Raw genomic sequence first — 18923 nt, 5'->3', positions numbered from 1 at the left:
TTCGAACGACCGAGGGGTTGTTTTGAGTGTCATCGTGGTGGTGGTGTGGTTGAGGCAGCGTCGTTGGAGGAGGCTGGAAGCTTACCCCACAAAGAATCTGAATATCGGAGCGCAAGACAGGGGGCCCGTACAACTCTCAGCATCCCGAAACCATGTTTGCAGCCACATACAGCGGGCTCGACGGTGCGGAGAAGATGGTTACAAGATTGCACGACATAAATGCTCGAGGATAAATCGTGTCACGACTGTCGAGGTATTCAAGGGCGGCGTGACCATGATGGGACTCGGCAAAACTCTCGAGTGTCTCTGCATGACCCTTCCACCCTTCCAAGGTTTCTACCTTTACCACACAGCTCGATGGTGTTTGTCGACTCCGCGACGTGCGACGGGTCAGATCCAAAAATACTGCGAAGATTACGCATGGAAACCTCAGCTTCTCCTATAATGGAATGCCCAGCTTGAGAGCTGTACTACTCTGAAAGCGTCATCCGCACACCCTCCGCCTCGCCGCATCCCGAGACCCTCTAGAAGGCCCTCCCGTAGGCTCATAGCATCCGATTCCGTTGTACAAGACGACTCATAAGTTTCCATATTACCTCAGACAGCCCAGAATCGCTGCCATAGCGAGAACCTCTATATTCAGGAGGAGGGGTAGGTATTACCGTTGTCCTCTTGGCTAGAGGATCTGCCGCTCTCTACGGCTTGATGACTTCTTGATGACGGACATGAATGCATAAAGGGCACCAGGAAGATCTCCAGAGGTCCATCATTTACTCCCTATCTCAAGTCTAGTCGTTTGATCAACTCAAGCGCAAGTGTGTGTTACCTAGATTAAGCCAGGAATTGTCCCGTTGGTCGTCCGTCACTTGACACCGCGCACAGGAACATCGCGCCGAATCCCCAAGACCACTCTCTTTGATCCTCAGCAAAGACCCCTCGCTACCTTCTACGTGCAAACCGACTTCACCACTCTTCGTCTTCACCGTCACTTCTTCGTATTAAGGCCGTCAGGAGAGCTAATTGTCCCAAGTTCGCGCGTAAAAATTTTCTCCAAGGTTCCCTTCTACAAAAGCATACGCATAGCCTCTACACAACAACCAAGCACCACCATCACGACGTCACATTGCATCTGAAGCCCAGTTTCTGCACGCTCGCGCATAGTTGCTTCTGTTCAGACTTGCAATAGTACCCTCCCGTAGACACGACTTCTAGTCCAGTGCACGCACATACCCATATCCGCGGCCCTACACAGAATACGGGAGCGTACATCCGCCCCAAACCAACAACACACCAATCCCACGAAAGCAGCGCCTATATATCTTCGCGCCCTCAAACATCCGCCTTGCCCAGCATATCTCAAATCCATTGAACATCTCCCCGCCCACCCCAACTATGGCAACAGCAACTTCTACCCTCCCACACCACTCATCCAACCGATCAACCATGACCTCTTCTACCAGTACTCCTACTACAGCCATCACGGCAACAGCCTTGATGGAAGCATCCCCCCATGACATAGCGCAACTGCACGACATCCACACCCTGCTCAACAACATCTTCGCGCGCAACCGAAACCAGCACCAACGCAGCACATGGTGGAAAGGCCTGCACGCATTCCGCAAGCAGATCCACCTCCTACTCCAAGAACTTCTGCACGGCCCCGTCAAAGAGCGCGAAGGCAAGGTAGAAGCGCGATTGAGGTTTTGGGATCGCGGAGCTGTGCATACGTGGTACTAGTAAGTTTCTCTTCCTTATCTTCACCCTGGTTCCAATTCCGCTTGTATGATTTGCTAGGTTTAACAAATGCTAATCGTGCCAAAGCCAGTTCAGCCAGCTAGTTGCCGTGGGGCCGTTTGCCATGCTCGGTCTCGTCATGATGGCGAGTGTGGCTCGCGTATGCAGAATTACCGGCATAACGGCTGTATACGAGGAAATCGCTTCGGGCGATATCAAAGGCGTTTTGAGTGCGAACGATGAGTTGGCTTTGGCGGCTGAGTTTAGTGGGGCGTTGGACGAGGGGGAGGAGTGGGATGAGGGGGTTGTGGTTGCAAGGGAGGAGGTGGAGGAGGATGACGACGACGAGTAGATAGATGGAGTTTTGTCTTTGGGCTCATGCATGTATATACACTATTAGCGACGGACATGGGATGATACCTGACGGTCGGGCCTGGCTGTCTTCACGGCGTTTGGGGGGTTTGGATGAAGTTGTAGAATGTATTTGATGCCTCCTGCCTCACCTATTTTGTTGCTCTTCTTGCTGACAACCTCGTGTGAGTACATACAGCCACTACCCTACCGAATACCAAATCTAGAACCTATAGTACCGAAGCGCTCTCGACCGGTGGTTACCGTCGGGCTCTGAGCTGCGATCTGTGCGCCCTCTTGTACCTTCTCAAGTAGGACAGCGCCCTTGATCTGGTCGACCTTACTGTACTTCTTGTTCCTTTGCGCAATGTCGTAGAACTCCAATTCGTTATCCGTGCCCATCAACGCTACAGTCTGCGTCAACTCATCCAAGTTCTCCATCAAAATAGGGTTGTTGAGCGAGCTGACGAATTCGCTGAGAAAGGTGGTGTCAGCAGCCAGGGTGGCGACAGCAGCAGGGGAGATGCGCTTGATGTTGTCAGCGAGAGGGAGGTCGAGGATGGCGGTGGAAGCATGTGACAGGGCATCAAAGTAGATGAACTCCTTGATCTCTGTCGGCAGAGCTAGAAGCACCGAAGACATGATGTTGGAGAGATACCTAGTCAGCTCCAACATGTATGTCGACGGCTCGGTCTGTGGCTTAGTAGCCATCCAGTCGTACTCTGCCGTTTCGATCAAGTCGTCAATTTTGCTATTTACGAGCTCGAAGACGCGGTTTGAGGCGGTGTTCTTCGCTTTTGCGAAACGTTCCGTCGCTGCAAGGACGATGGGGCCTGTCGCCGATGGTGAAGAGCGCGCTTCGAAGAGCAGATCTTGCAGCTCCACGCAAGCATTCTCGAAGTGTTCGAGATTAGTCAAGATTTGGACAATCTGACCTGGATATTGACTGGCGAGCTTCTCTACGAGACTACCACAGACCTTCTCGCACAGTAGCTCATCTAGACTCGTCCTCAGCGTCTCGTCAATGATGCTGCTCTTCTGGAAGTAGTCGTCGCTGAACAGATAGATCTGGTTCAAGAAATTACGGATGTCGATGCAACATAGCGGATACATCTGAGAAAATGGTAGAACACATGGGAATGTGAGTGGTTCGTTGGAGGCCGGAGGGTTGTACCAGGAAACCGAGACAACCTTGTCGTACTCTTCGCTTGAGTTGATCGGCATGGGCATGTAGTCATCGGTGTGCACAATCTCGAGGAAGTCCTCGCTGAAACGGTGTTTGAGAAGGGTAGAGTATTTGGAGAAGAGCGTCAGGAGAAGATCATTCATTGCGGAAACGGAGTAGCCCCATTTCTGCGGATGCTGTCAGCGCATGGAACTTTGTAGTGATGCTTGGACTTGACGAACCTCCATTGTCAGCATGAAAAGTGCAATGCGACCCTTGATCTTTAGGAGCAGCTCGTCGTTCTCAACGGTGTGAAGTTGGCTAGTGATGAGGTTGATGGCGCTTTGACACATCGAGTCCCATAGTTCGTCGACCTGTGCCTACGTTAGCAATGCTTTACGCAGGTACGCAAGGTTTCGTACATCAGCCTGTGACCGTAGATTGAGAGTCTTCGACATGGTAGCCTTCTCGATGATCGCATAGCCGGCAATACTCTCTAACAAGCTACTCAAGTCGCCGCACTCCTCATCCAGCAAGTTGAGCTTGTTCGGTATGATGAGGTCTTTCTGAGTTCTCCGATCTGAAGCGTACTCTAATCTGAATTGATCGCTCTTGCCAAGCGTCTCGTTGATATGCATCGCCTCAAACAACGGCGAGAAGTCTGTCTCGTTTCCAGCCTCTTCGTTATTTAACACGTCGAATTCGTCTGTCTCATCGGCTACAAGTTCGATTGCTGAATTCAGCTTAAACTTGGAGAAGCGTGGATCGGCCTCGGCGCGCTCCTGATTGCGCGTCCTTCGTACATCGGTGTAGTAGAATGAGACCTCGCCCAGAAATTGCGCCGACTCGCGAATGCGGTAGAGCCATGTACTCAAATCGTTCTTGACTGCTTCTCTGATCTGTTCTTGGGTTTGCGGTATAGATTTTTCGATCAGGTTGGCAATCTTAAACCGGTTGATCTCCTTCAAATGGATCGTCTGCAGCTCGTCGAGCGCTCGTAATGCTGCATAGTAGTTCTTTTCTCTCAGCATATCTTGAACCGCATTAGCGATTCGCAATACGTTCAGACACGCGTTCAGGGCTTGGGTTGCTTCATCAATATTTTGACGCACGCCTCGCGAATCAACGAGAGCCTTCTTCTGCTCCGCTAGCTTCTCGATGCTGTCTTGGATCGACTCGTTGAGCTGCAGAATCTCGCCACTCATCTGCACCGTCTGGTCTCGTATCCTAAGTAGTGAGTCGACTGAGCTGACGAAGTCTTGGTGATTTGCGTTGCATATCCGCTCAATCTCGCTCTCGCGATCGTTCGCATAGCGATCGAATGTGATTTGTAGCTGGTTTGAGTAACGTGGGTCCTTTATGATAGGGATCAGCTGGTCGATGTAATCCGAACCGACGGATGATTGGGATATCTAATTTTGTCAGAACTGTAGCACATACACACATATTTTGGGGTTATCTACTTGTTTGATGGCCATCCACAAGTCATCATCGGGGTCCACGGCTGAAGGCATGATGGCGGTTGCCTGATATGGGATGTCGCGTCCAGTCGTATTACACGTCAAGAATCGGAAGAAGAACAGGTCACAGTTATCGTAGCTACGTCTAGTTTTGTTCTGATGCTGTGGTTGATGGTGCTTGTCGTCGTCGCATATGAAACGCGTACCTGGCAAGTCGGTGGAAATGACGCTAGTACAGAAGCAAGCTAGCCGACTTGGCGCGGCTCATGAGACCCACTTTCCCTTCTGAAGTGCAAATGTTTGAGCTTGAAGCGTCATGATCAAACCGATACGATCGATTGAGAAGGCAATGATTATATATGATTCCGCTGTGACACAGATGTCTCTGGCTTGGATTTCCACATACCCAATAGAAGTAGCGAGGTTTGAGTTTGGACGTATTGATCGTTGTTAAGTGTACACAGCATGACACTCAACGGAGATGCCTAGACATTCGTCGATCCAGCAATCGCAGTAGAAACAGATCGTATTTCGCGTGTCTCAGCGTGCGAAACATGCAGAATCTGGTTGGGTTCGGAACGTTCATGACTTTGCAAAGGCCATTGATTTGCGCGACGCGCCACGCATGCCCCACTTTCTGGAGCGATGACGGAGTAACCCCGCCGATTTCTCTCTATTCCGATCCGGAGTCAACGCCAGAGATATAATCTTCCCCAAACTTTTTCACATCTTGGCAATTACTTTCAAATCACACATCATGGAGGCCATCACAAGTAGGTCAGGAACACGATCGAGACGAATTTCGACTAATTGATGATATAGACAAAGTTCAGAACCTTATGGGCAACGTCAGCGGGGCTGCTGCTGGAGCATACAGCGGAAAGTACGTGCTTGCTGAAGATGCCTTTTGGTAGGACTTGGCTAATTGGGAACAGGACTGCTCTCCTGCTCGGTGCTGGTTTCGTGTGAGTTATTCGTCAACTCATCTCCATGTGTATCGAACTAACAACCACAGCACACGACCCACTGTTGACGTCCTCGCAAAGTCCGGTGTCAAGGTCACTGTAGCATGCCGTACTATCCAGAAGGCGCAAGACCTGGCCAAGGGTATCCCCAACACCAACGCCATCAGCGTACGACGACATCGCTCACACCTGCGTCTTCAATGCTAACAACTCCCAGCTCGATGTCAACAATGCCGACGCTCTCGACGCTGAAGTCGCCAAGGTCGACGTCGTAATCTCTCTCATCCCCTACACATACCACGCGACCGTCATCAAGTCGGCGATCCGCAAGAAGAAGAACGTCGTCACAACCTCCTACGTCTCCCCAGCCATGATGGAGCTCGACGCAGAAGCCAAGGAGGCTGGCATCACCGTCATGAACGAGATTGGTGTCGACCCCGGTGTCGACCATCTCTCAGCCGTCCTCACCATCGATGAGGTCCACAAGGCCGGTGGCAAGATCCTGTCCTTCAAGTCATACTGCGGTGGTCTCCCCGCACCAGAGTGCTCAGACAACCCGCTCGGATACAAGTTCTCCTGGAGTTCGCGCGGTGTGCTCCTCGCACTCCGAAACCAGGCTGCTTTCTACCAAGACGGCAAGGTCAAGTCCGTTGAGGGCCCCGAGCTCATGGCCGAGGCGAAGCCATACTTCATCTACCCCGGCTACGCATTCGTCGCGTACCCCAACCGTGACTCCACACCCTACAAGGAGCGCTACAACATTCCCGAGTGCCAGACCATCATCCGCGGCACGCTGAGATACCAGGGTTTCCCAGAGTACATCAAGTGCCTCGTCGACATTGGTTTCCTGTCCGAGGACCCCAAGGACTTCCTCAAGGAGGGCGAGAAGCGCACATGGCGCGATGCAACCGCCAAGATCATTGGCGCATCCAGCGACAGCGACGAGGACCTCATCTGGGCCATCTCCTCGCGGACAAAGTTCGCCAGCACAGAAGAGAAGGACCGCATCATCACTGGTCTGCGCTGGATCGGTCTCATCTCTGACGAGCAGATTGAGGCCCGTGGCAACCCTCTCGACACCCTCTGCGCTACTCTCGAGAAGAAGATGCAGTACGAGAACGACGAGCGCGACATGGTCATGCTCCAGCACAGGTTCGAGATTGAGAACAAGGACGGCAGCAAGTCTGTCCGTACCTGCACACTAGTCGACTACGGTGACCCCAAGGGTTACTCTGCCATGGCTAAGCTCGTCGGTGTACCCTGCGCTGTTGCTGTTCAGCAAGTGCTTGACGGCACCCTGAGCGAGAAGGGTATCCTGGCTCCCATGAGCCCTGAGATCTGCGCCCCGTTGATGAAGACTCTCGAGGAGCAGTACGGTGTTGTGTTCAAGGAGAAGACCGTCCCTTTGTAAGGAAGTCGCCTGTGATGCGCAATGGAAGGCAGATGACCGGTGATCATAATCTGGTATAGACAAAAGCCGATGAGCTTTGAGATGACTGAATAAAACATCAATCGCTTCCATGACTACATTCTCCTCTGAAAGTGGTATCTTTTCCCATTGTGATATCGCATTGTCTCTACGCCACCTCTCTCTACTTCTCTCCTCAATCCAGTCCAGCAGCCGGCGGCCTACCACCAACAGCCTTCTTCGGCGCCGGCGCACCTCCTCCTCCCATACCGCCCCCAAACATACTCCCCAACATGTCAAACATGGGGTTTCCCTGCCTCGGGATCTTGATTCCAAAGTACATCTCGCCAATCTGATCCAGCGCCTCATTCCAGTTGACCTCCTTGAGATCCCCCGCATAATGGCTCTTGAGCTGCCGCCACAAACTCGGATCGCCCCTCTCGACACTCAACAGCAACAGTCCGAGGAAGTTCAATAGCGGTAGCGAAGGGTATACGCGGAACTCGGCGCACTTTGCGCTAACGGGTTCGGTAGGCGGGTTCGGCGTTTTTTGCAGCGAGGAGGTGAAGAGGAGGAAGTGTTTGTTCGCGGCGCGGAGGTTACCGGTCAGGAGGTAGGGAAGGATGCCGCGGGCGGCGTAGAGGGGCGCGGTGTGCGGGGCGTCGGATGTGTACCATGAGTAGTGGAGGGAGGAGAGGGTTGAGGCGCTGTCTTGGGTGCCGAGGAGGAGGTGGCGTTCTGCTTCGTAGGGCTCGAGGTCTGTTTTGTCTTTGTATTAGTATTGTTTCCCTTCTGTTGTTATGGGGGTTGGGTGGTGCGTACCCTCTGCGTATAGCCCTCCGGCGACATGGTGTATTTCTGGGTCACCGGCTGGGTAGTCGCCAAATCGACTGCTCCATGCTATCATCTCACCCACAAACTTCTTCTTTGTGGGCTCGTCTTTGGGAAAGGCGCGTAGAAGGCCTAGTAGTCGTCCTTTGCTCTCTGCGTCCACCTTGACCTCCCCCTTGTTGTACACATCGAGGAGGAATATGCAGAGGTCGCCGCCTGAGCCGCCCTGCCCTGCTTGGAGGAGAGAGAGTGCGCCGGAGTGTAAGATAGAGGTTGCGGACGCCCAGTCTGAGGCTTTGGTGTAGCGTGAGGCGATTACGCGGAGTTGTTGGTGGGCTTCGTAGAATTGGCCTTCTGCGATTCTGGGCGGGGTTAGCCATATGCGATATGTGTAGCCGCGGTGGATGGCATTACTTCTCGCGTTGTCGCACAAGCGTCTTCTCGATCTTGGAGGCCATCTTCTGTGGTTGAGGGCTGTGGTGGGGATGCGGTGCTGTTGATGGATCCCTGGATAGCTTCTGGATGTTGTTGGAGAGCGATGACGCAGCGCTACGGGCGGCTGCTGAACCCCACATCAGCCGCCTACTCGAGCGCAACTTCTTTCGCACAAACATTAACTCGCGAGTTCATTGCATCATTTACGGTCCCAATCTTCTTCTAGGACGACGTGCTTCTTTCTTACAACGTTGTGTGGCGATGATTCAAACGCGTAGTCAGGCAAAAAGAGAAGCCCCGCCCCCTTCTTCGACACGCTTGATTTGGACAGAAAGTCAAACCTCGTGTACGTATCGAGGACAAAAATCATGGGGTTTGCGAGAACCGGGACTCGAACCCGGAGCCCAAGCAGGCAACGTATGGAGCGTGGGAAGCTTGGATTTTACCCTTAAACCATTCTCGCGGTGTCATGGTGGGCTTAGTTCAGCAGTATAACATTTATATAGCTACCAGGTTTGAAAAGCAGAGAGTCAGCACTGCCATGATGACGAGCAACAATCTCAAAGGATTATGGAGCTTCGACAGCTCCCCGCTTCAGCGGAGGCATGCGGATGGCGGGGCTGAGGTGGGACGGGACGACAGGAGCGGGGTGCTGGCGCTTACATAGACCGTTAGGATAGGTCTACCAAGACGCCTCTTTGCACAACAGCGATTCGTATCCAATTGTAACATTGCGTCTTACATCAGATTCCTTGGATAATAGAGGAAATGGTGTACAGAGCATGCAGGACCTCTTACCTAGGAAAAGGCCTGCATGAATAAGCAGGCCGACGTCTCAGCCCAGTTCATCGAAGCCTCAGCCTGGTCACCCTGCAACCCCTCACTTCTCACAGCGTTGGCCTTTCACTCATCTAGACTCATTCATATCAATATTCTTGGGGTATGCATTAGTGAATATTGTTCGTCATCAACCATACAGCGAAATGGTCAGCGAAACCGATGTTGCGACAGCCGCCTTAGCCATAGCAATCTCAGCCTTGGTTATCGCCGCCGGCCAACTAATCGCCCAGCTGTTCTCAACCGCAGATGGATACCGCAGATGCCAGCCGTCTGTCATTGGGGATTGGTACAAGCTGGTTGAGCTGAAGTTCCGGTGGTGAGTGTGCTGATCTTGAATTGGCCGCATCAAGATCTGTTCCAAGTGTGCTAACTTAAGTAGAACCTCATTTCGATTTGAAGTCAAAGTCACGACGCCTCACTTCGAGATCAGACCAATGGTTGATTACGAAGAACGCGAGTCCTTACTTCTGGACCAGAACAAGCCCCTTCCAGGATTTCCTTGGTCTCTATTCAAGCAAAGATCACAATATCTGGTCCCTCCTCACGTACCAGCACCACTTCTGAATACCGCGGGTTCCCGTCTGGGTACCTTTCGTGAGAGAATATCAGTGGTTGAATTTCTTCGTAAGCTTAAGAAGGACTGATGCTACAAAAAGGCTAAGCAAAAGGCTTACATGTGTGTAGATAAAACAGCAGAAGACGTGGCTTCATGGGTACACCTACTTGAAGACGTTCATCGCTGCCAAGATGGTGGAATCGCCCGTCCATTGATGTCAAACCAGATGCTCTGGACAGCTGGTTTAGCACCAATAGGTATCACAAGTAAGTTCCGAACTCAGAGCTCATAGGATACGCCCTTGATCAATATCTTATCTTTGTAGGAAGGACGCGTTCACGGGACTTTATGCCACCAGATATCGTACGACCGGTTGCTAGTACTACGTTGGGCTATTTATTGACCATGGCATATCGCATGCAAATGACCTGGACAGACTTCCGACTCGACGAAGGCAAGATGCGTGCCAGTGGCAGGGGACGAAGCTTCTCCACGTCGATGGTACGCGGTATGGGGCTAGTCGTCGAGTATGACAGGGACAAGCCGTTCTACTACTTGAGTAGTAGAGGACATATACCTAGCACCGCTGCTGACCAGGTGCGTTGTATTTCATCCATGAACACTACAAACTGTGAGCGACCTTTTTGAATGCCATGTTGATCTCCATGCTGCTGATATTGAACCACTCAACGCGACGTTGGGCCGCTTAAGAAATTCGGTCAAGTCTCGCCTGCATGTAACCTTGGCTTACGGATCAAAGATGACGTTTGGGATCATGGCCGGCGGTTTCAATCAGAGTTGGAGTACATTCCAGGTTCGTCTGAGGAACACGCAATCACCTACGGCTGTGGATCTCGAACAACCATCTACTTGTTTCAAACTACCTCGTGGTGTGAAAGCGACTTTGGAAGCAAGTTTGTCGCACCTAGATCCAGCTCATAGACTTCCCGCTTTCACGGACGCCATCGGCTTGTGGTGCAGATGGTTAGTTACCGAGAACCTCAAAACCAACAAAATTGACAACCCGTTCCCATTCCCATTGACAACGATGGGCGAGAGACCTGAGTCACGCAACGTTTGGAGGTTAGTGCTTAGAGAGCGAGAGGCAACGCTCTCAGTCACATCCAAGCAAGTACTGCGGTTCTATGACGACTGGGAAGATCGGGTTGGTGCGAGATTCGTGGAAAACTACCGGCTCAATGCGTCAAGCCATCCTGAGATCGCCTTTTTCAAGACGGCATTTGACAACACAACAACATACCTTGAGGGGTATCTGAATACCGTTTCTACTACGATGTCTGAACCGAGAGCCCACTTTCTGGACATATACCTAAAACTGATAAGTACGCACATCTGCGTCAACGTACACAGTGTCGAACAAGCTGAGAAGAATGTTAAGAGCAATGTGGTACGTGGACAAGATTCGCTTCCGAAGAATCTGGATCCAGTCTTTACAGAACGCGCTTACATTTATGCCGAAAATATACCCGAATTCGCGAAAGAGATGAAAGACACCCTGCATCATCAACCCAGCCATAATATATCCTATGAAGAGGTTTGGTGGGTGATGATGATGCGCCTCCATGCGTGGATTATGAGTGTCAACTGGGTCGATGACAGAGGAGGCGTGAAGATTCCGAGTGAATACTATGACAGTACAGCTCGAGTGTACATCTTGTAGAGCAGGGTCTGTCGCGTCTGGACACCGATCGAGTATGGCGGAGAGGTTGAGTTTGAGGACTCTTCGGTTGAAGACCGTCGACCACATGTAGGCTGTTCTAGGCTGCCAATCACAAACGCACATACATTGTCACAAGACCGCAAACATGAAAAAAATCGTAGGGGGGAGCGCATTGCTCGAGTATGCATTTGTCAAAATGCCTAAATGTATCCAAGAAGTGAATCGTAAAAGGTCGTACCACAAGCGTCGTGTTCGAATGATCCAGTTCACCGAAAGCCCACGATGTAGAAGAAAAAAAGCAAGCCCAAGTCCCAGTCCCGAAAGCCTCTAAACCCCAAGCTATAGCCGTATACACCTTTTGTAACCCGCGCAGCTAAGCTCTTGCCGCATGCGACATGCCATCCCTAAGCAGATGGAGAAAGAAGAAGAAAGCGTAAAAAGGAGGTGCCTAAGCAGAAGCAGTGAAGTCACGGGCGTGGGCACGCTTCGAGATGGAAGCGACAGCGGCGAGCTGAGGGCCTGGCGCATCCTCGACAGTCTCGCCAGCCTCGTGCCAGTAAAGGTTCCACTGGAGGAGGGCATCGGTGGAGTGGTACAGCTCAGTACCCTTCTTTCCAGCCGGCACTGACTTGCTGTCGTCACCGCCAGTGACCTTGATGTTGAAGGCTTGAGGCCAGAATTGGCGGTTGCTAACAGGGCCGTTGTTGTGGATGGAAACAACCTCAGTCCTGAGGACGTAGTTGCCGCTGGGGATCTCCTTGGGGATGGTGACACTCTGACTGTTGCCGTTCTCGTAGAAGATGGCGTCAGTACCCCAGTAGCCGGTCTGACCCTGCGCTTGGCCAGAAGAGAAGCGGCCCTGGCGGTAGTCGATGAGCGCGGCCTCGTGGATCTTAAAGAACTCAAGCTCCGTCTTCTCGACGTCCTTGCAGTCGCCGTTGCAAGCAGCCATGTAGGTGGCTGTCCAGCCGTGGTGTGAGCAGTCCCAGCCCTCCTCGCCGGAGCCGCAGGTACCCTCGTGGTGCCAGGTGAACTTTACCGGCTTGCCAGCAGGGGCTTCGACGGTGTATGGGGAGGGAGAGGCATCCTTGTGGGCAATGATGTTGGGGCTGAAATTTAGTTAGTACATGTCGAAAATGATGTAATGTTGTGGACATACTGGTTGAGTTGGTCGCCGTAGATGGGCTGGTATCCCCAGCCCTGGTTGGTCCACCACGCAGGCGACTTGTTACCAGGATCCTGCTTGGAGGCCTGACGGTATCCATCGTAGGTCTTACCGCCAGCCTCGAACTTCTCGACGCAGGTGTGGCCGGCCACGGCAGAAATGAGGGCAGCTACAAGAGCGCCGGTCTGGAAGATCTTGGACATAGACATTGTGGATTTGATGGTTGATGGCAAGGTAACGTTTTTCTGGAAGAGTTTTTGGGGTGGCTGTGTACAAAGAATGTGAAGAAAGTGAGTGACTCGTTGATAGCACCGGGCTATAGAAAGAATGACTGGTCAATAAATGACTGAAGAGGGAGTGACTTGCTTGCTGGAAGCGTGAAGGGCATCTTCAACAAGAGCGAACAGCAGCCCTTAAGAACACTCGCAGCGAGACTTGGCCAAGATGCAGCCAACGTCCAGAACATCAATTCAGAGGCGCTTATTTTTCGCCCCGCCTTCCCGGCGGCCGTGAGGGGTTTGCACGGCCGCTTCTGATGTCTTTGACGTGCGTCCTGCTGACCATACAGCTGCGCCAGCTGTCAGGATGTGGAGAGTGTGCCTGACGCTAATGTAGGTACGAGAGCAACTAGTCTTTAGTCACGACGACTGGGTTCGCCCGGCGTGTTGGAGAACACACTCGTTACCGCGAATAGTCATATGAGCGCCTACATACGTCAGCTATGTCAGCCATAAAGTTGATGCAGTGCGCCCCCTTCTCTTTGCATCGTGCTAACATTGTCACGTCACTGTTGGTGTCTCGGCCTGCTGTGCTTTGCTCATCCCTGAGCGGGGGTTGCCCAGGTGGCACCTCGTGTACCAAAGCCCAGATACAGGAGCCTCAAAGAACCTCGGTGGACCTCGGAAAATACCGAGATCACTCAAATCAGCCTACACGACGAATCAGAACGCTGTGATGTCATGTAAATTTACGCTTGAAATGACTTGGCTGGTTTTCTTCGTGGTCAGATCGCCGCTCGGTTGTGTGTCGTGGAAACAGGGGGGAATACGCGGCTTCCGTTGCCGCATGGCGCCGCTGTTTCAGCCACCAGAGGGCTATCGATAAACAGCCTATCGACAAGGCCCATCGCTTCCCAACACATGCCTTGCGCATGCGAAAACTCCGGTTCACTTCTGCGGCGAAAATGTATGGTTGTTTCGAGGGCAAGTCGTGCCATGTTTCAGAGGATGCACCCTGGCGGACTGCCACCGAACTGACATTTGAATTTGCAGCGGCAAAAGGACTTCCAGCTTTCTTGTTAACACGAGCGACGCGCTTGAGCACTGCCGAAAAGCCTTGGTACTTTTTTACCTCCGTGGTCCAGATGCTGGGACTCCGTTCAGGGATCGATCGACGCGTCGCCCCGAGGAGGCTTGACCTTCCTGCTTGAGTTATGCACCCGTGTGATCCGGACACTTTGGATGCATGCGAGCGTTTCCCGCAAAGTGTACGATGCCGCAGTAGCGCTCGGTACAGCGCGGTTGCGGTGTCGGCAGCAATTTACTTACGTGTAGCGACTGTAAAACGAAATAGCAAATCATGGTTAGTGTCGCAAACGGCCAATCAGCGCTCCGTTGCACCGATGCCTCTTCACCAACATATTTCCACTGCATCAGGCCTGGTTGCCATTATTTCTCTCGGTTTGAATAAGCGAAAACATGCTGGCAAACGTAGAAACTCTTGGTCTGCACCTAGAAGGTTTGAGTTGTTTCCCAGCATCATTTGGTGGCGCTCTCCATGTGCAATTTGCTGCATTGCTGTTGGCCAATAGTCATCAAATTGCTCGATAGCTCAGGAAAAGCGATTCTGTTGAAGTACCCCCCCCTCGTCATCTGGAGACGCCCCGCTTTAGACAATCTGCATCGTCGTTTCTTTTGATGAGCGATCCCATGGGTCTCCTGCGACGGTAGATGCAAGATCGTCGGCCGGCACGGCTCTGTCGGCGAAAAATGCAGCAGAGTATTGTTTTTCTACTTTGCTACCACCAAAATCCCATCGCAAGCGTCAATGTTGCGACCGCATTGGCTTCGATCGGCATTGTCTGCAGCATTGCAAGGTGCACCTTCTGGCATGCAACAACGTCATTAACGTCGCTGCTTGCAGAATCTTCCGAAAAGCTCCTAGAAGTGCAGCAGATACCGAAGACAAGAGGCCCAAGGTCGATCAACTTTCGAAAAGCACTTGTCGGCAACTAATATGTCCGGAATGTCGTCATGCCGTTGCTGTAACGGCGGTTGCTGCGACATCATTGATTGCATCATATCCCTGGGAGTAGATCGAACACCCTGCCCAGACAGCTAGCTAAAAGGCGTTCAATTCTACCCTCCGCGGGCATGGCAACGTGAGCGGATGCCGGCGTACCAAGGTTATGATCAAGTACATACAGTGACAAACTCCACCAACTCCGCATTTTCTCGGCAAATCCGTGCTCACTGCTTCACTCTTTCTTCTTTCGACTCTCGAATCTCGAATCGTTTTACCTCGACAGCGTCATTTGTGTCATGATCCGGTCAGTCGATCCCTTGAAACAATGCTCCTATGCACTGGTGCTGCTCTTTTACTGCTTTGTTATCCATGTTTGGTATCGGTCTCACACTCACACCGTACCGACCCAGACCGCATGCACATAGTTCAAGTGCGTCTTCTGTCGTAGCTATTGCGCGGCCATGTTTTTCCTCGCGTGGAGGTAGCATCTCTACACGAACTTTGCCGGTCGCCCTGGCCTTTCTCCGGGGTTTGGACGGTATTGTGATGGTCTCCCTCGAAACTATGAGATCTTCATTCATGTTGGAAGTGTTCCCCTTGCCACCACGAGAAAGCGCGTTGAGGTTCACCGTAAATTGTTGAGCAGTGAAAGGTTCGTCATCACTCGAACCTCCTTCAAGATCATCGTAGCCATAATCTTCGCTGTCCGATTCTCCACTGGTTTCGTCTTCATCTTCAGTATTGTCGCCGACTGACTTCTGGACGTCTTTCACTTCATCTGCATCATCCTCGTTGTTTTGCGTCGTCTTCGTGCTTGTCTCACATGCCTGAATCGCCTGCCAGACCGCTCTTCCTACCCGGGAGTCTTTCTTATCGTCCTCACTCCAGTTTGCGTAGATTTTCAGAAAGTTGACCGGCCCTGGGTTCATAAGCATCAACGCAGGATTACAAGTGTCTAAAAGCTTGGCCAATCCCAAACCACCAACCCAGGTCTTGCTGCCCATTTCAGTTGATACTGGCCTTTGGATTGTGTGCTGTGTTTTCTGCCAAACTGCCTCCAAAAGAGACATGCCCACCGTCATATGCTCGCTCCCTGACGCCGCTTCAAGTAGACGGACTACCGTACTGGCAGGCGAGTCTAGGTCGTCCTGATTATCCTTGAAGATGGGACTGCCTCTGAGAGATGGCATTATGTCGTTCCAGATGGTCATACAGGTGGATAGCATGGTGAGCCAGTCGAAGTGCACATCATTGTCATCCGCAAGCAACTACTGGCGAAGTTGTTCGAGCAAAGCGAGTGGCTCGCGTTGCGACGTCACGGAACGAAGAAAGCCTGAGGTCTCATAAGTCCCCTCGGGCAGGTTTTCCTGTAGGTCCAAGATCTTCTGCGATTCTGGCTTGCATATCGGATTGGACAACTTCGTAAGCCACTTGTGGGCCTTTGCTGTTGATTCAGGTTCGGCGTGGAGCCGTTCCATGAATAGTGCTCCCATGACGCTTGGGTCCTCGAGTCGACGAAGCTGCTTCACATTCCGAGCGTCTTGTTTGGACTGTTTGTTCCTCGGCAGGTTGCTGGTGGGGTTCTCATGCCCGGTATTAAGCTCCTTCACCATATCTTGAATAGTCTTTCGAAATTCTCCAGAGACTAACTGGTCTTGTTGCCGATAGAGCAAATACTCCATATCGGGCCATCGTGGAGCGTCCGGGTGAAGGATTCTGCTCCCAACCATATACAACCAGGCCATGTAGAGTATGTCGCCTCCCAGGTGCTCGATTCTCAAAGCCCCGTGATTGATCTGTAGCTGCATTTCGTACTCAAGAAGCCCGCAACGAATCGGATTTCTTTTCAAGACTGTCGCATTTAGCCGCAATCTGGTTATGGCTCGAACATGGACAAAACTTACACCAGTCTCGTTCATATGCAACCTTACCCAGTACCACATGGTCTTCCACTACCTCCCTCTTCAGCCACTCGCCCCATCGGTTTTCCAACGCAATCTTCCGGTATTCTTTTATGGTATTACGCATGTCTTTGTAATATGACCCGACATCTTCAGCGGCCCCAAGATGCTTCAAGAACGGCCGCTTGGTAGGATCAATCTTTGCAAATTGGGCAGCAGCCTCGCGAACGCTTTTCTGGTAGTCTTCAGAGGGTCCTGTAAGCGTATTCTTGTTCTTCAAGACCATCTCAACGTCGAAGTGCACCTGTATCACCACAGTGACCCATATGGGTATCTCTTCAGATGTCATCATGTGCTTGATACCATGCGTGGCCTCGTCAACCGCCAGAGATGTTTTGAAGTGCTCGCTGGCGACATCGAGAATCTGGACCCAATCCGCTACATCCCTTGTCTCCGGAGACATTCTGCTCATGAGAAGATGAAAGGTAGCTCGCGTTAATAGGTAGAATTTGCTAGGATGCTCATTCTTTCGTATGTGGAGGTACCATTTCAGGCCCGAATATACGCAGAACATACAAAAGATCGCCTGCTCGCACGTATGATCTTTGCACTGGGCCCTAGTTCCCATGGAAGGTTTGATGTAGAAATCGACATGGACTTTTGCAATATCGCTTTCATCGTGGAAGCGAAGGTAAAGTAACGCTGGTAGTGTCCAGATGGGGTAATCTTTGGCAGGATATCTACCAATTCTTATTAGCCTCAATCTCTCGTACTGATCTGATTGTCCCATACTCATTTGGCCGAACCAGCATCTGGTCAAACTCATGCTCCACAGATCGCACAAGATCGATGGCTGTGTTGGAAATTGCTGCAGTGCGTGCGAGGCCTTTGCCTGTCTGCCGATACTCATCCCACTCTCGAATAAGATAAGCCCGCACGCGGTAAATATCGTTGAGAAAGGTGCCAATAGCAAAGAAAAACTCTTCTTCCAGATCCTTTTCGTCCAGCTCAATGGGGCAAGGATTAATATTGGGCAGTTGATTCTCTTTAACCTCGACTATGAGTTCGTCCAACGGGTCCGTCTCTTCGACCATGAGTCCAGAGGATTTGTTTTGTAGTTTGATGTCATCTAATACCGCTGGTATCTCTTGAGTCGACAGATTCAGCGATATTGCGGTGACTTTCAGAACGGTGATAAAGTACTTGTGTCTCTTGTTTCCCTCTTAATTACCCTTGTGTCCATTCTCAAACCAACCGGCCATCTCACTCCGAGCTGCGATGACCCGGTCGAAAACATTCTGGAGCGCCCCTGGCACGTCGGGCTTTGAATCGGACGAAGCAATGAACTTAGCCATTTTCACAAAGTCTACGATACGTATAGGGTGTTTTGCTCGCTTTCCAGACTTTGAGGCTGGCTTGCCCGCGTCATGTTGTGCTCTGGACTCGGAGTCGGCTCTCAGATATCCGCATCGTTCCGACGTCCACGCGAGCCAGCCAGCGATGTACTCGATGTCTTTTTCGTAGCTGCGATACGTCAAGGGAAACGAGCTCCTGTTCGGCGAGTCCTTTCTAGTTGACGGAGCCATCGCGATCACAGAGAAACGACAAGTCGCTTGCAAGTTGGCTGTGGAAAGCTTCCATATCTAAAGTCTTGTTGCACTTTAGCGCAGAACGTATTCTTGAGCAAGGGGAACTCGTATCCGTACGGCATATATAGTAAAAGGGGGATAAGACGGGAAATAGTCAGGTATCTACGTTACGACAGTCGGGCGGGGCAAATACCAGGTATGGCGGGGCTATTCGGCCCGTTGCGGATCGCTAGGGGTAAAGATCGGGTGGGTGGTGAAACAAACCAGGACACCTGAGCAACCTTTGAAGTCCTGTAAAAGCTCAGCTACTTGAATCGATCTTGCTTTCCTTTGAAATCGTTGTTATGGGCGGATCGCTGTCCAGCAATAGAGTCTCCGCCCTCGAGAGACTACGTTTCGGATCGACTGAGAACATGAGCTGGTGAAGTGCTAGGTCTGATAACGCCTAGAAGTGGGAGTCAAGGTCCGCTGCGGAAATGTCACGATACTTTGACAACGCCACACACTAGCCACAGGAAGTCGGCAGCGGCGCTACGTGGTCTACACTGTTAATCATACATAATAAAAAGACTACTCTCTTTGTCTCCCAGGATACCTT

At 51.7% G+C, this 18923-nt stretch overlaps 6 protein-coding genes across 6 annotated transcripts; 2 read left to right on the top strand and 4 right to left on the bottom strand.

Annotated features, from left to right (window-relative positions):
* Positions 1–1443: 1443 nt before the first annotated feature.
* On the top strand, positions 1444–2086 carry ACET3X_008680 (uncharacterized protein; the record flags this gene model as incomplete). The annotated part of the gene is made up of 2 exons (XM_069454880.1): positions 1444–1736; positions 1822–2086. 2 exons carry the CDS (start codon positions 1444–1446, stop codon positions 2084–2086), a joined length of 558 nt encoding a protein of 185 aa, XP_069304282.1.
* Positions 2087–2292: 206 nt separating this feature from the next.
* Positions 2293–4764, bottom strand: ACET3X_008679 (uncharacterized protein; the record flags this gene model as incomplete). The annotated part of the gene is made up of 4 exons (XM_069454879.1): positions 2293–3438; positions 3493–3624; positions 3673–4662; positions 4714–4764. 4 exons carry the CDS (start codon positions 4762–4764, stop codon positions 2293–2295), a joined length of 2319 nt encoding a protein of 772 aa, XP_069304281.1.
* Positions 4765–5467: 703 nt separating this feature from the next.
* On the top strand, positions 5468–7086 carry ACET3X_008678 (uncharacterized protein; the record flags this gene model as incomplete). Its single annotated transcript, XM_069454878.1, has 5 exons — positions 5468–5483; positions 5533–5593; positions 5646–5675; positions 5726–5843; positions 5893–7086. The coding sequence occupies 5 exons, from the start codon at positions 5468–5470 to the stop codon at positions 7084–7086; spliced, it is 1419 nt and encodes a 472-aa protein (XP_069304280.1).
* Positions 7087–7279: 193 nt separating this feature from the next.
* ACET3X_008677 (uncharacterized protein) lies at positions 7280–8372 on the bottom strand (the record flags this gene model as incomplete). The annotated part of the gene is made up of 3 exons (XM_069454877.1): positions 7280–7842; positions 7906–8276; positions 8329–8372. The coding sequence occupies 3 exons, from the start codon at positions 8370–8372 to the stop codon at positions 7280–7282; spliced, it is 978 nt and encodes a 325-aa protein (XP_069304279.1).
* A 3502-nt stretch (positions 8373–11874) lies between these two features.
* On the bottom strand, positions 11875–12800 carry ACET3X_008676 (uncharacterized protein; the record flags this gene model as incomplete). Its single annotated transcript, XM_069454876.1, has 2 exons — positions 11875–12535; positions 12586–12800. 2 exons carry the CDS (start codon positions 12798–12800, stop codon positions 11875–11877), a joined length of 876 nt encoding a protein of 291 aa, XP_069304278.1.
* Positions 12801–16103: 3303 nt separating this feature from the next.
* ACET3X_008675 (uncharacterized protein) lies at positions 16104–18322 on the bottom strand (the record flags this gene model as incomplete). The annotated part of the gene is made up of 4 exons (XM_069454875.1): positions 16104–16450; positions 16740–17182; positions 17529–17916; positions 17968–18322. The coding sequence occupies 4 exons, from the start codon at positions 18320–18322 to the stop codon at positions 16104–16106; spliced, it is 1533 nt and encodes a 510-aa protein (XP_069304277.1).
* Positions 18323–18923: the final 601 nt, after the last annotated feature.

This window comes from Alternaria dauci, chromosome 8, assembly GCF_042100115.1.
Source record: "Alternaria dauci strain A2016 chromosome 8, whole genome shotgun sequence".
Lineage (NCBI taxonomy): Eukaryota > Fungi > Ascomycota > Dothideomycetes > Pleosporales > Pleosporaceae > Alternaria > Alternaria dauci.
Note: the sequence above shows the minus strand (reverse complement) of the source record. Positions and strands in the feature narration are given on the sequence as shown.